At 38.7% G+C, this 13,213-nt stretch overlaps 1 protein-coding gene across 5 annotated transcripts in view; it reads right to left on the reverse strand.

Annotated features, from left to right (window-relative positions):
* The window catches only part of ANO1 (anoctamin 1), a 153,663-nt gene that overhangs the window by 54,941 nt on the left and 85,509 nt on the right, over window positions 1–13,213 (reverse strand). For 3 of the 5 annotated variants that reach the window (XM_079963448.1, XM_079963447.1, XM_079963450.1), the window contains exons 7-10: window positions 9,672–9,723; window positions 6,361–6,426; window positions 5,803–5,858; window positions 3,552–3,593 (exon numbers count right to left, since the gene is read on the reverse strand). In XM_079963448.1, coding sequence (XP_079819574.1) covers window positions 3,552–3,593; window positions 5,803–5,858; window positions 6,361–6,426; window positions 9,672–9,723 — 216 coding nt within the window. The remainder of the gene's footprint in view (window positions 1–3,551; window positions 3,594–5,802; window positions 5,859–6,360; window positions 6,427–9,671; window positions 9,724–13,213) is intronic. The other 2 variants (XM_079963449.1, XM_079963451.1) reach the window with 1 other exon arrangement.

Here is a 13,213-nt window from a genome sequence, read left to right on the forward strand (position 1 = left end):
ATTTGTAGCAATGCACATACTAGAAAGGCTCTTAATAGATCTGGAGGATGTTTGTTCTTTGAGTTATTAGTGTGGGTTAAGACGAAAGAACCTGGCTTATAGTCTCTGAACTAATATTATGCACTATATGAAAGATGCACACTGAACCTAAGAGTAGGACAAAATGATCTTTCTTTATTATTCTTTCCTTCTTCTATTTTTACCACGATGTTAGCCAAATCAAATAAAGACCACTATAAGTATAAACCCATAAAATTAGAGAAAACTGAGCTGGCCATTTTCTTTCTTTCTTTCTTTCTTTCTTTCTTTCTTTCTTTCTTTCTTTTTTTTAAAAGATTGATTATTCTTGTCACTGTGTAATGACAGGGAGAAAAATAACAATATTTGTGCTTGGTGCGTTATTGTTGATTGCTGCAATTCTGCCCCACCCTCAATTTTGTTCAACACCCCTTTAAATGATGGCTATTGATTTTGACTTGTGCAAGTTTGTTGGATTACAGCCAGTGAGTTTTAATATTCCACAGAGGTATGCATTTCAGTACCAAACACTACCTCCCTGAATTTACATCCAAGCTCCTCAGGACACAGGGATAAGTCTGGAGGTCAGTTGGGCCAAAGCTATGACAGTAGAATGTGCAAACACAACCCTATCATGTTGTGGGAGAGGTGAGACTCTGGAGATCTCGCCACTGCAGCATTTATGAAAATCAGAGAACCATCATGAATTTGTTATGCTTGGCATGCAGTTAATCTCAATTCTTAAATTAAACTTCTGAAATAACCAAATTCTCCAAATGTCAATGAAAGTGTTTCAGTTACTTTTGTGTGTTTGTATCACTTTTTTCATTTAGGACTTTTGGACTGACCACTTGATTCACAGTTCATAATTGAAGGTTTTATACTGCAATCTGCAGAGTGAAAAATTGCAGCTGAATGAGGAGGCCATGAGGCCTCCTTGCTTAGTAGTGTGGGAAAATGGCCCGAATGGAAGAGATGTTCCACCACATCTGTCTATGCAAGCGGACATTTAGTGGAGCACTGCTTTTCTTCCCAATTGCTGGGTGGCAGATAAAGGAGTTGCATTTGGTATAGGAAACCTTATGCAGGCTTATTGGAAGTAGCAATGCTGACTTGGACACATCAGAGCAACTTCCTGACTATACCTTTTACAACGTGGAGCAACAGTACATTTTAATCTCTGTTCTTAAATCAAAGTGCACCGAGGGTGAATACCAACACGGATATTTAAGGTCACAGAGTTCGTCTGGATTTACACCACTGTGGGGTATGTGCAAAATCTCATAAGGGCCGACAACAGCAAAGAGCGTTAATAAACCGATGCAAATGTGTCTAGCGCTTGAAGCTACATCTAATTAAACTCTCTATTATTTATTATGGAATCACAAAATGGATTAAAAATGTTGGGAAGCCAACATTTTCCACCTTTTGAGATGCTCTTCAATTACTGGGGGAGGCCAGTATGTTCTGGCCTTCAACTTAAAAGAGGCTTTGAACCCTTACTGGAGCCAAGTAATAACAAAGATACCAGGGATCTTCGCAAGACTGAGATTTCCTCTGAGCGGAATGATCTAATCTGAAGCTCAGTTATGTAAATCGCTGCTCATCCATCAGCATTTTTTAAAAAAATAAACCATAACCCAAATTTAGCCAAAGTTTTGATTCCTAAAATGCTTTGCATGTTCACTCATGCTGTTTGGAAGGCACTACCATATTCCTCTCATGTTATGTGCTCTTAAACAGCTGCGTGGCAAGCCTCTTTGGCTGCATTCACACATAACATTAAACCAAAGACAACACAAGCTTGGCAGTAAAAATACAACAATGGTAAATTAAATAGCTAAAAATGTGGTGTCCTTTCAGGGTACCCAGAATCAGCTGCCTAAAGCAACAGCATCAATTCACAGAAAGGCCAGTGCCATTAAAGCAGGAAGAGTATGTGCCTGTTAAATTTGGCATGTTTCTCTTTTAAATACTTGAGAGAATATGGTGATCATCTGTTTCTTAATATTTTAAAGGCACAGATTCTACATTTTTGTACATGTGTGCCCTTCACATTTAACCAGAAGTGTGAATATTTGGCACACAGGTAACCCACACCTGAGGATAAAATTGAGCATGTGAAGCTACCTTCAGTGGTAAGGATAGTTCACTCTGTGTATTCTAAAAGAAACTCTCTTTGCTGCTGTTTTGTTTCATGTGTCGGCAATGAGCCCAGGCACTGAAAATAGGCCAGAGGATGCAGGCCTAAGCCCTACCGGAAAAAGAAGTGAAGATGGCATTGGGAAGAGGCATGCATCAAATCCTTGGCCAGGTAGTACATTCTTCTCTCTGACTGAATGTCCAGATAGCACAAAGTGACAACTGGCGTGCTCAGATAATAGCATCTCCTTCATGAGAATCCCTCTGCTATTTATGCAGGGAAGAGAAAGTGTCGATGGAACAGAGAAATCACAACAATACCTTCCTCTGTCTGAAGGAGCAGCAGTTCAGTTATATTTAGCTTTCAGATGAATAACGCAGCAGTTAGCAATGAGAAATTGCTTATTTTGTGAAAATGTCCCCTACATAAATGGAATTTTGAAATTAGCAAGAACCACCCTACAACTGCAACTGGAAAATCATACGGCATGTGCCCTTAAAGGGGTAACATTTCCTATGACATTTGGGACAATTGGCAGGGCTTGCTCAAGCGATTTTGCAACATTAGATGGAGTAAGATTTTGTCATTTGTTCTCACCCCAACCCTTTGAGTATCATCATGTTCAATGCCTGAGTAGCAAAAGACCACACTTTTAAAATAGATTGTTAGCAATCTAGTACAACTATGTTTTTTCATTACATTACTCAAGGTAGCACATGCCACTCAAATACTGAATAACATATAATGTCTGGTATTATTAGACACATGTACTTGCTAAGGTTATTGAAAGTTACAATTGGTGGAACGTGAAGTGTACACATTGCTTTCTGGCTTCCTTTCGGCTAACAAACAAGAGCAGAGGAAACAACCAACACCAACAAAAAGGTTACTCAGGAATGGGGAACAGGTCAGCAATGGAATCTGTCTCAGAATCAGAGTTTCATGGGAACTAAGAACCTTGTTTTCAGCCTGATATCCTAAGGATATTTATTCTGATATCTCACTCATTTCTCTTTACATTTGAAAGGCTGTTAACATCCTTGTTCTATGAAGACTTATTGCGAAATAAATTTAACGAGACTTGCTTGCAATAAAATCTGCACAAAAATTGCAGCTCTAACAGTCTGCTTAGAAAAGGCTGTGGTGTCTCACACACACGCAGAAACCATCTGCCACAATGTCCCTGCTGCTGCAACATTCCCATCCTGACTCTGCAATTCTGGAATATGCTTCCAGAATACTGTTCTCTCTCATTTGCTACCCCAACCAAGCAATCAGTTAGGTGGGTTGGCTGGGCCCGAAACTTGACATGTATCCATATGATCCATACTCCAAGAGGTGACCCATAAAGCTGACACTCTGAGAGGTGAGTCCTCAAGTACCAACTTACTTTTCTGTCATTGTGCTCAACGTGTTCACCTTCATAATCCCCCTTTTTTAAAAAAGAAAAGAAAAGAGATATTATGCAACAAATCAAAAATGACATGTGTTCTTTTTTTCTTGTATACACGCAAGACCAGTAATTATGACAGAGAAAGACACAACTTCCGATTTAGCAAATCATGTCCTAGGCAAGCCTTTGCTAATCTCATATCATCCATTTTTTTCAGCAAAAAGGGAGCTGTTCAAAACATCTAGAGGACACCAGGTTGGCAAGGGCTAAGGCCCTCCCTTTGCAGACTGGGCAGCTGCTCTAGGGGGAATAACATATTTATTCATCTATTTTAAAAAGTATATCCCACTTTTCACCATGTAGGTCTCAATGCGGCTTACTACAATAAAAACATGCACAATTAAAAACATGAATCAAATCTCCAAAATTTAAAACCTCTAAAATTGAGAAACTCAAAAAAGAAGGGAAAAAAGAAGTAAAACATCTGAGAAGCATTCAGGTGCAAAGGGCTCCTGAAAGAACACAATATTGACCAGGCAACTAAACTAAAGAGGAATGGTGCCTATCTGACTTCTTGTGGGAGGGGATTTCATAGAACTGAACCCACAACACTGAAGGCATGTTCCCTTGTTGGCTTGTAGCCCACAGGGAACCACTAATAGTACGCCCACCACGACCTCAGTGATGGATCTGGGGTGCTCAGGGTAAAGTGGTCCTTAAGGTATTCAAGGATTTGCACTCTAGTACCAGAGCCTCTTAACCTGGCCCAGTGGCAGACAGGAGGCTAGTGCAGCAGTGTCATGTGTTGGCAGTAGTCTGTTCCCATTACCAGTGTAGCAGCAGCATTCTGCATTGGCTGAAATTTCTAGACCAGACCGAAGGGCAGCCCCACATAGAGAGCACTGCAATTATCCTGTCTTGAGATTACCAATGCCTGAGCTACAGTGGTCAGGTTATCCCTATCCAGGAATGGGTATCCCTATCCAGGAATGTCTGTTGTTTGAGCCTGAGTTTTCCCACTGCATGCTGGAAGTGATTCACAAGAACAAGACGACTAAAGAATGCACCCTTTTAAGAGCATTTCATTCCTTCATCTTTTAAAGTCACCAAATGACAGGTGTAACACAGCAATGCTGGAGATCACCACCTTAGTTTCTGTAGACAGGAGTGTCTATATTGTCAGTTGACACATGCATGAAAGCAAGCTGCTGCTAATGAGACCTTCTCCTACAGTAACTCCACAGAGTGTCTAAGCTGCTACAGGTTTCTCTGGCTTGGTTTGAAAAAGCCACGAAACAGCAGTCACAAGGTGAACTGGTACAGGAAAAGGAAAAGGGGGGCAGTAGCAATATAAGGTGATTCTTTTTTAAGTGCAGAAAGGAATGAAAGAATAGGACCAGAGGCATATTTCCACATTAATAATAAAAAATATTTATACCCAATGCTTTGAAATGCATTCATTTTTAATATAAAGCTGGACAACCTAAAGTAGGGGTCCAGGTACAGCCCCAGGATCACTGAAAAGCAGGTCTCAGTCTTCTTTGGGAATGTATTAATTCGACTTTAGTGTTAATATTTAAACTGTTTAAACGTATTGCTGGGTAAACACATCACATTCACACATAATAAACACATGTTGTAGTTATTATTGTTATTAGTACCATCATCATCTTCAAGCACCCAAAGTAATTAATTATATTGTGAAATATGAGTATACAATCTGCAGCCTTTAGATAGTTGATAACGATGCAGCAACAGGGTGGCCACTCCTGTATGCATGTAAATATGATTTAATATGTAGCCTGTGTTTCAAGTCATATATAAGCAATCCACCTTTACAACAGAAACTGCCCATTGAGAGCATGTGTTACATTTATTAGGAGTATGTCAAGGAGATTTAGATCAGGAAACCAGCTACATGGTGCCACAGATATAAATATGTATCAGCAATCCCAGTGTCCTTGGCAGAAGAAGGTCAAAAGCATGGTTATTTGCTGAGCAGGTCATTTGCTGAGTCATTTTTACGTCTCTGATTCATATACAGCTAAAGAAAGTTATTATTTGTGTTACAACACCCGTAAAAAGTTGGCCTGAAGAAATTGCTAAAATGTAATATGCAAGCAGAGCGGTAGGATGCTGGACTCATGAAAGGCTGAAGATGTTTAGGATAGTGTCATTCATACCTAACATGTTAAGGATTCTTGGTATCAGCTTCTAGAAACATAAAATATATTCCAAGACCACTTACATCATGCAAAGGATATGCAGCACTGTAAACGCCATTGGCAAGCAGACTGGTGATCCCTGGAAAAACAACAGAGGATATCTATTTATGCTTCCAAGTCTGAATTCCCTCACATAAACCCACTTTTCAGTTCTGGAGATTTCTCTCTCAGAACATCAGCAATTTTGTTAGAGAATGAATCTGCACCCATTAATTTGCCTTCACAGCTTTTTGAATGTATAGATTATTAAACATGATTTGTTTTAAGAAATGGAAAGCCGTGGAGAATCAGAGGAAGTCATACACTGCGGAGTCAAGAGTTTAGTCATTGCAATAAATTACACAACCTGAAGCTTCAAGTTGGATTTGAAAAGCAAGCCCATAGGTTTGGAAGTAGCAAAAGGCGAGGTTATCAGAAAGAGGAGAGTTCAGCTGGGACTGACCACCAGGGGTGTCAATAATAGCCATCCCTCCCACTCTCTTACATACACATCCACAGAAAAGAGTTTTAAAAATCAGATTTAAGCTTGATTAGAGAAGCTGTTTGGAAAGCCTTTGGAAAGACCTTGGTATTATACTTACCATATTTACCACATTTTCGTCTTTTATTTAAAAGGGTAGTTTCCTTCTTTCTTCCCTCTCCTTGCCCTGTTTACACATTTGTCTATTAGTTGTATGATTGAGCAGTTACAATGTTTGTGCGATGGGGACTCAGAGGGATGTATATTATTTCTTCAGGGGAATCATCTTTAAAATTTGAAATTGAATAAGAGAGTATATATCAGGCGCTCCTGTAAGTATAGCTGGGATTTTGCAATGGGTGAAGAATGTGCTTAGAAATTTTAGCTTGCCACAGAATTCCAGCAACTGCTTACTTACAGACTCTTGGAGACTGCAGTATTTGATTGCTGGGTGTGTTTTTCATTACAGCTGCTGGCATTAATATAGCTGCTTCCAAATACGGGATACCTGACAGACTTTGAAAGGGTCATGTTACCTCAGAAAACATGCATGCTGATTCTGATACCCTATCTACAATGGCTTGGATCTAGTCAGCAAAACCAATATTAAAAAGCAATATGAAAACAGCAGTGTGGATATTGACATGATAACAAGGCATTGGACAGGAATATGAAAACATACAGTGTGATGTATTCTGTGAGGGGAAATATTTTCAGTTTCGCACCCCTAGGTTCATTAAGTCCATTTTTTACTCTCAGAGTTATTTCACTGATAGGATACTTTACAACAAGAAGAAATACTAATGCCACAGTCTACAAAAGTTATTTGTTGCCTCTTGCAACAAACATTTCATCCAATTCTGCATTGCTACTTAAACCTTCTGCAAACTATTTAGAGCATTCATGCTCAATAACTTGGAACCTGGGATACCCTGAACCAATTTACTTCAAAGACTAAAGCATGGAATTCACTTGAGGGTGAATTTGTTGTATTTGTTGTACAAAGAGTAACATACACATACACATGAAGCAGTGAAACCGCAATGGAAGTTAATTTCTTTGGCTAAGCAAGTCTTTTGCTATTGTTTGTTTAGAGTATTTAAAAGAGTGAAGGTGTAGGTGAATGCCTGACCATAAGAAAAATTATAATCAAATTTTATTGCCTAAGCACTGCTGGCGTATTGTTATGTTTATGGCTGTAGATGGCAAATGAAGGGCTGAGTCTATTAAATGCCAAAGACCATCTGTGCAGTTGTTACTAAAAGCTCCCAGTTCATCAGAAGCTTCGATCATGCTCTGAAGAAGAAAGAAAATGCCAACACTGCTCATTTGTCTAGCATCATTAATTATTTGCACAATGGCTCCCTGCCCCCCCAGCGCCCACAGGAAACAAATCAGTAAGTATTTCTGTTAAGCATTAAAGGGTTGGGAACAACAAGCCCACACCTTGACAAAAGATTTGACAAAATGTCAATGGATGACCTACTCAAGTGGCAGACTTAGGCTAGTTTTATTAGAGTGGAAAATCTATTGCTGCAAATCCACAAGAAATCACTTCATTTAAGTGATTTTTCCTGGTTTGACAAGCCCCCACCCTACACTGATGCTGTTAGTCAATCCATTCAAATGAGGATCATATAGGAATATAGGAAGCTGCCTTATACTGAATCAGACCATTGATCAGCTACATCTACCACTGTCTATGCTGCCTGGCAGTGGCTCTCCAAGATTCTCTCGCAGCCCTAAATGGAGATGTCAGGGACTCAACATTGAATCTTCTGCATGCAAAGCTGATGGCTAGGGCCTTTCCTCATTGGGGGGCTCTTAAGTTTCCAACCGGAATGAAGGTTCCGAGGATGAAATCTGCTGAAAAGTGCTCTGGGTGTCAGTCGCCTGAAAACTGAGAAATGTGGACGTGTCTTGTCAGATTTTGGAGTTAGTGACATCTTGGAAATTCATTTCAGATTGGCTCTTGATCCTAACCAACTTCACACTTTGATATACTGTTAGGATTATATAAAATGCAGTCCCAGATGGCATTACATCACTTTACATCATTTGAAGAAAGTGCCCAACCATTATTTTTTAATCAAGCTGTGCACACTGGTGTTCCCCACCCCCACATTCACTTCTGATGGAAGGAATATATAATTTATCAGACCACTTTCTCTGTTAATGTAGTCATGATTGTTAGGCCACTTTGTGACCACAACGGCAAATTGATTTGTAAATGCTATGATCAGACACAGGTAAAGGAAATGATTTCTTAAAACCTGATTTCTCCTGAAAGAAAAAAATCACACTTCCTTTCTTAAAACAACACACAAGCTTTTAAGCAAGGGTTGATTCCATGAATATTCCTGGCTGGTTACAAAATCAACCAGTTTGATTACTGTTGTTGTATAAAGCATGCCACCAATGCATCAAACTCTACAGTTTCCTCTAACACAGTGCCAAGACTCAGGCATATGTCTGTATATTCCAATACAGGCTGTAAGGTATTTCCTCCAACAAGTTTCTCAATAACATACCACTGAAGGAAGAACCTCCATAAAAAACCCCCACATTACAGTGTCTTAAAGGCACAGCAGAAGCCACTCAACTTGCATTCTGATTTGATTTGTACTTTGTAAGTTGCCTTGATAGGGCTTTTAAAAGCAAAAAAAGCAGGGCATAAATTATTTTATAAAATAAATGAAATACTTAACAAACAAATAAAGAAGTGTATAAGAGTGCTATGGGAAATGTTGATCAAATGGCCCAGTTTAAGCCAGGGATTGATAAATAATCAAAGCTTAGTCTTCCATTATTCGAAAGTTGTTTAATCAGTCTTTGTGCCAATATTTGCACATGCATGGCAGTAATCTGGTTTCCCATACTTGTTTTCAACACCCTGTGGGTGAATGGCTTGCCAGAATAGAAATTACAATAAATTTCAAAGGTTAGCTTTGATTAGAGTAGCACAGTGAGAGATGCACACAAAGATTAAAAGCCTAAACACACTTACTAGGGAGTAAGTCATATTAAACACAGTAGGACTTACTTCCAAGTAAACATGCATAGGACTGTACTGCACATGTCTTGTTTTGAGACCTGGCAGAATTATATCCTAAGAGCATGGGAAATATGGCATGTATCCATAAAAGGTTGATGGCCTAAAAACAGAGAGATGCATAAACAATGTGAGTGTATGCAATATATTGGTTTATCATATACCGGTATGTATAAGTATATCAGCTGAGTCTTTCTCCACAAAATCAGTTTAAGCAGTTCATAATCTCTGCAAGTTAAAATCTCACGCAAATCACTCTCGGTTACACGAACTATATTAGACAAGAGAATAAAAAAACTTGCAAACTCTTCACACGTAAATTTCAAATATTCTGGAATCTGGAAAATATGCTGATCTGCAAGCTAAATAAACTTTCTTACCCATGCTATATTTGGCTTTGGTGCATGTAGTTCTTTTCAATATTTCATAAACCTACAAGGGGAAAAAATGGTTTTATAAACACCAGGTCACTTGTAGCCTTTGGGAAATTAGCAGTAAGATTTTGATTGCATACAGATCAAATTTAAGCACTGGCACGTTTAAGTTCTTGAGCACCATCATCGAATATTAAGAATTTGCAATTATTTCAGCACACAGGAATTAGTAGCTTTGTACAGTATGGGTAGAATTCAATGTAGTGATAAGGTGAGCATTCCTTCTCCTTTCCCTGCTGGGTGCCCCAAATCTTTTCTAGGGGATCTCCCAAATTTGCTGAAGGTGCAGGATGCAAGCAGGGGTAGGAGTAGAGGAGAGGGAGGGAGGGAAGTCTTGCTATGCAAGCAGAGATCCTTGCTCTAATGGGGCATGGTAGGTGAATACCTCTCCATGTCTCTTGCTTTGAATGCCATTACTGACTCTTCGGTTGCTCTCCCCCGCCCGAAGGTTGATAACCATACCTTCCCATATGTGTACATTCTCCTCTATGAGTTAAAAATCACTGCAAATGTCCACTTCTGGGTCACCATCCTATAAACTATAGCCAGTGCCATGTATGCCAGATAGTTACCATACATATATTGTATTATTTCTATCATATTACTCCTATTATTCAGGAGTTTCCTGAACAACAACAACAACAACAATGGTTCGCTCGCAACTGCCATCTGCCCAATTGAGTTGGATGATTCATCCATGTTTGTGGTTCCTTGACTTCCAAGGTGCAGGTTCAAGCCAATTAAAACATTCCAAAACAATAGGCTCTTTTCCCACTCTAATGAGCCCCAAAGTGGTGTACTTACCTTCAAGTCTAGGTATACATTTGGAATTATGCTGAAGTCATTCTTTCTGTTTTGCTAAGCACTGTTTTGTTTAAACACGTACCGTTTTAGCATTGTGGCCAAGTTTGCATTTTAGATAGATTTTTGTGTGTCACAAATAGAAGTCATATAATTAGTGGATTGCAGCTGGATTATCACGCCATGGAAACAAACAATAAAGAACTATACTTACTAACTATTCTTCCTTTGCAAAAAAAGAAAAAAGAAAAAGAAAATAAAACGAAAATAAAACCACAAAGGATAGTATTTTTGGCAGAACTGATACTTAAAAGAGTTTTGTAAAATGAAAACTAAAAAAGGGTTATTTATATTTTATAAATGTTAACATTTTAAAATACAGATATAGAGAAAACAGCAGTAAGTGATTTTTGCGAGTTATGGTGTTGATTGTAAGGTATATACCGGTACATATCTTGTCTTTTATATTTATTTGAAGCTTGGTATAAAATCAAGAGACTTTTTTTCAGCTCCAATCTTAAGTAGTTTCTGCATTCATTTGCTCATTAATTTAAGCCTTAAATTTTAAAGGGAGTTTTATGCTGTCCCTCAAAATACAATATTTGCAAGGTGGAAAATCTAGAAAGAAATAGTTTTACATTATACAGAATTAAGAATTCTGATAAGCATCTCACCAGAGGATTGTTCTTAAAAGATGCTCCACATATTAGCGACTTCTGTTCAGTTATTTAAAACAAAATTAGGGCTAATGGCTTGTATCTAAGTCTAGTCCTACACAGAGTAGACCCATGGAGATTAATGGAACCTATTGATTAAGGGTCATTAATTGCAATGGTTTTAGTCTGAGTAGGAGCAGCATACATTACCTACGTTCCCAGTTAAAGTGGCAATAGATAAACGTTGTTAACAGTTTACTTTTCTCTTTGCAAATAACAGAAAGGAAAGAAGGCAGCGTGAGAAAGGCTAGGTAACTCTATATGGGAGAAAAGGACCAGTACTGGATTACTGAAGGAGCCACAGGAAGTGAAAGTTGACATCAGCATACGAAAAATGTTGATGTTAGGAGCAGGATAATATGAGAGTGTTGGATTATTGAGGACTGATTAAGGAAAGGAGGGAGATGGAAGGACTCCACAGAGGAAGTATTTAAAAAGCCTTTGTACAGACCCTTTCATCCCATAACTTCTGACAAGACAAGAGGACCAACCACAAACTGGATGCCATTCATTAGTGACTCATTAAAGGGCATGGGAGTGCCCCTTGAGTTTACAAAAAAAAAAGTCCCACCATTATAAATTCTACTGTTTATAAAAATGACACTTACTGAGCTAATAACAGAAAACCTGGTGTACATGATCAAGCTGATCCACAGCAACAGCAAGTTTAAAGGTGCTGAAAATCAGCACATTGATATTTTTTACTCCAATTTCAAAACGTATTTCTTTCCAGTTTTCCTAAAGTGGCTGATGCATTTTATTCAGGCTTGATGGGGCATGTGATCCTTCAATGGCTTGGTGAACTTCTGAGCAGCCGTTTTCTTATTTCATTCAAGTCTATGACAACTTCTGGTACAATAAGGTGATGCGTGCATAGATCCATTTTTGAAGTTAATTTTTTTGGCCAGGAATATAATGACTGTGGAGGGAACCATATTGCAGATGCTATGTGCAATGTCTATTCTAATATAACATGGCCACATTTGGAAATGAGAAACTCCCATGGGCATGACACAAATTCAGATGGGGAGGATGCAGTGATGGGGACCAACAAAGATGTCTCATATACTCTTGATTCTGCACGTTTTATCTCCATCAAGAACCTCAGATTCTAACGCAATTCTAAATGCCTTGCAACATGCCTGCTGGTGGAAATCTTAACATAGCAAAGAATGAAAGCTTTTCTCCTGATCACAAGCACCTCCAAATCCTTTGCACATCATTGCTGATCATGGGTCATGTCTGTTAAGGCATCAGCCTTAACTTCCAGCTTCCTTGATTTGTGGAGCCAACATGTGTTAACTCATGACTTTAAACCAGCAGGGTTTTTAAAAATAAATAAATCACTGAACAGTTATCCCTCTCTCATAGAGCTTCTTCACTATGCTAATAGTCCACTCAAGAGTAGACAAGAGCAGCTGGAAATTGGAGCATTCTCTTGTTTCTGAGAAATGGGGAAGACAACAAAGGACCCTTCTTCCATGTTTAAGTTTGCTATGGAACGTCACCCGTCACGACTGCAAAATCATGAAGTCCTGGGAGGTAAGAAAATGTTCCCCTCAGTTGTCAGATGAGGAGCTGAGAAGAAAAGACTTTTAAATGAGAAAACTAAATGAATGTTTCTGAACTGTCTGTCACGCAGTGCTAGGGATGGGAGTGACTAAATATTGACCTATTTAGTTAATATTACAGTATAAGAGAGCTTAGAAATGAATGCTGGATGACAACTTTAGGGAAGAAGGAAAACAAGTGACTAAAAAGGGGAAGGGCTGGACAATTGCTGTCCCCTGCTGAAGAGAATGTCTTTACATAAGCGCATAAAAAATTATACGCTTCAATTACAGTTATGTATTGTTTATTGATAAATGCAAAAGGAAGCAAAGAAAATGTTATCTCTTTCCCACGGATTCTTTCTATGGTTGTCTTTCCACTTGATGAGAGTAAACACACTATGGAAAGAAAGGCTTGGTT

The sequence above is a fragment of the Podarcis cretensis genome (assembly GCF_951804945.1).
Source record: "Podarcis cretensis genome assembly, chromosome: 1".
Taxonomy (NCBI): domain Eukaryota; kingdom Metazoa; phylum Chordata; class Lepidosauria; order Squamata; family Lacertidae; genus Podarcis; species Podarcis cretensis.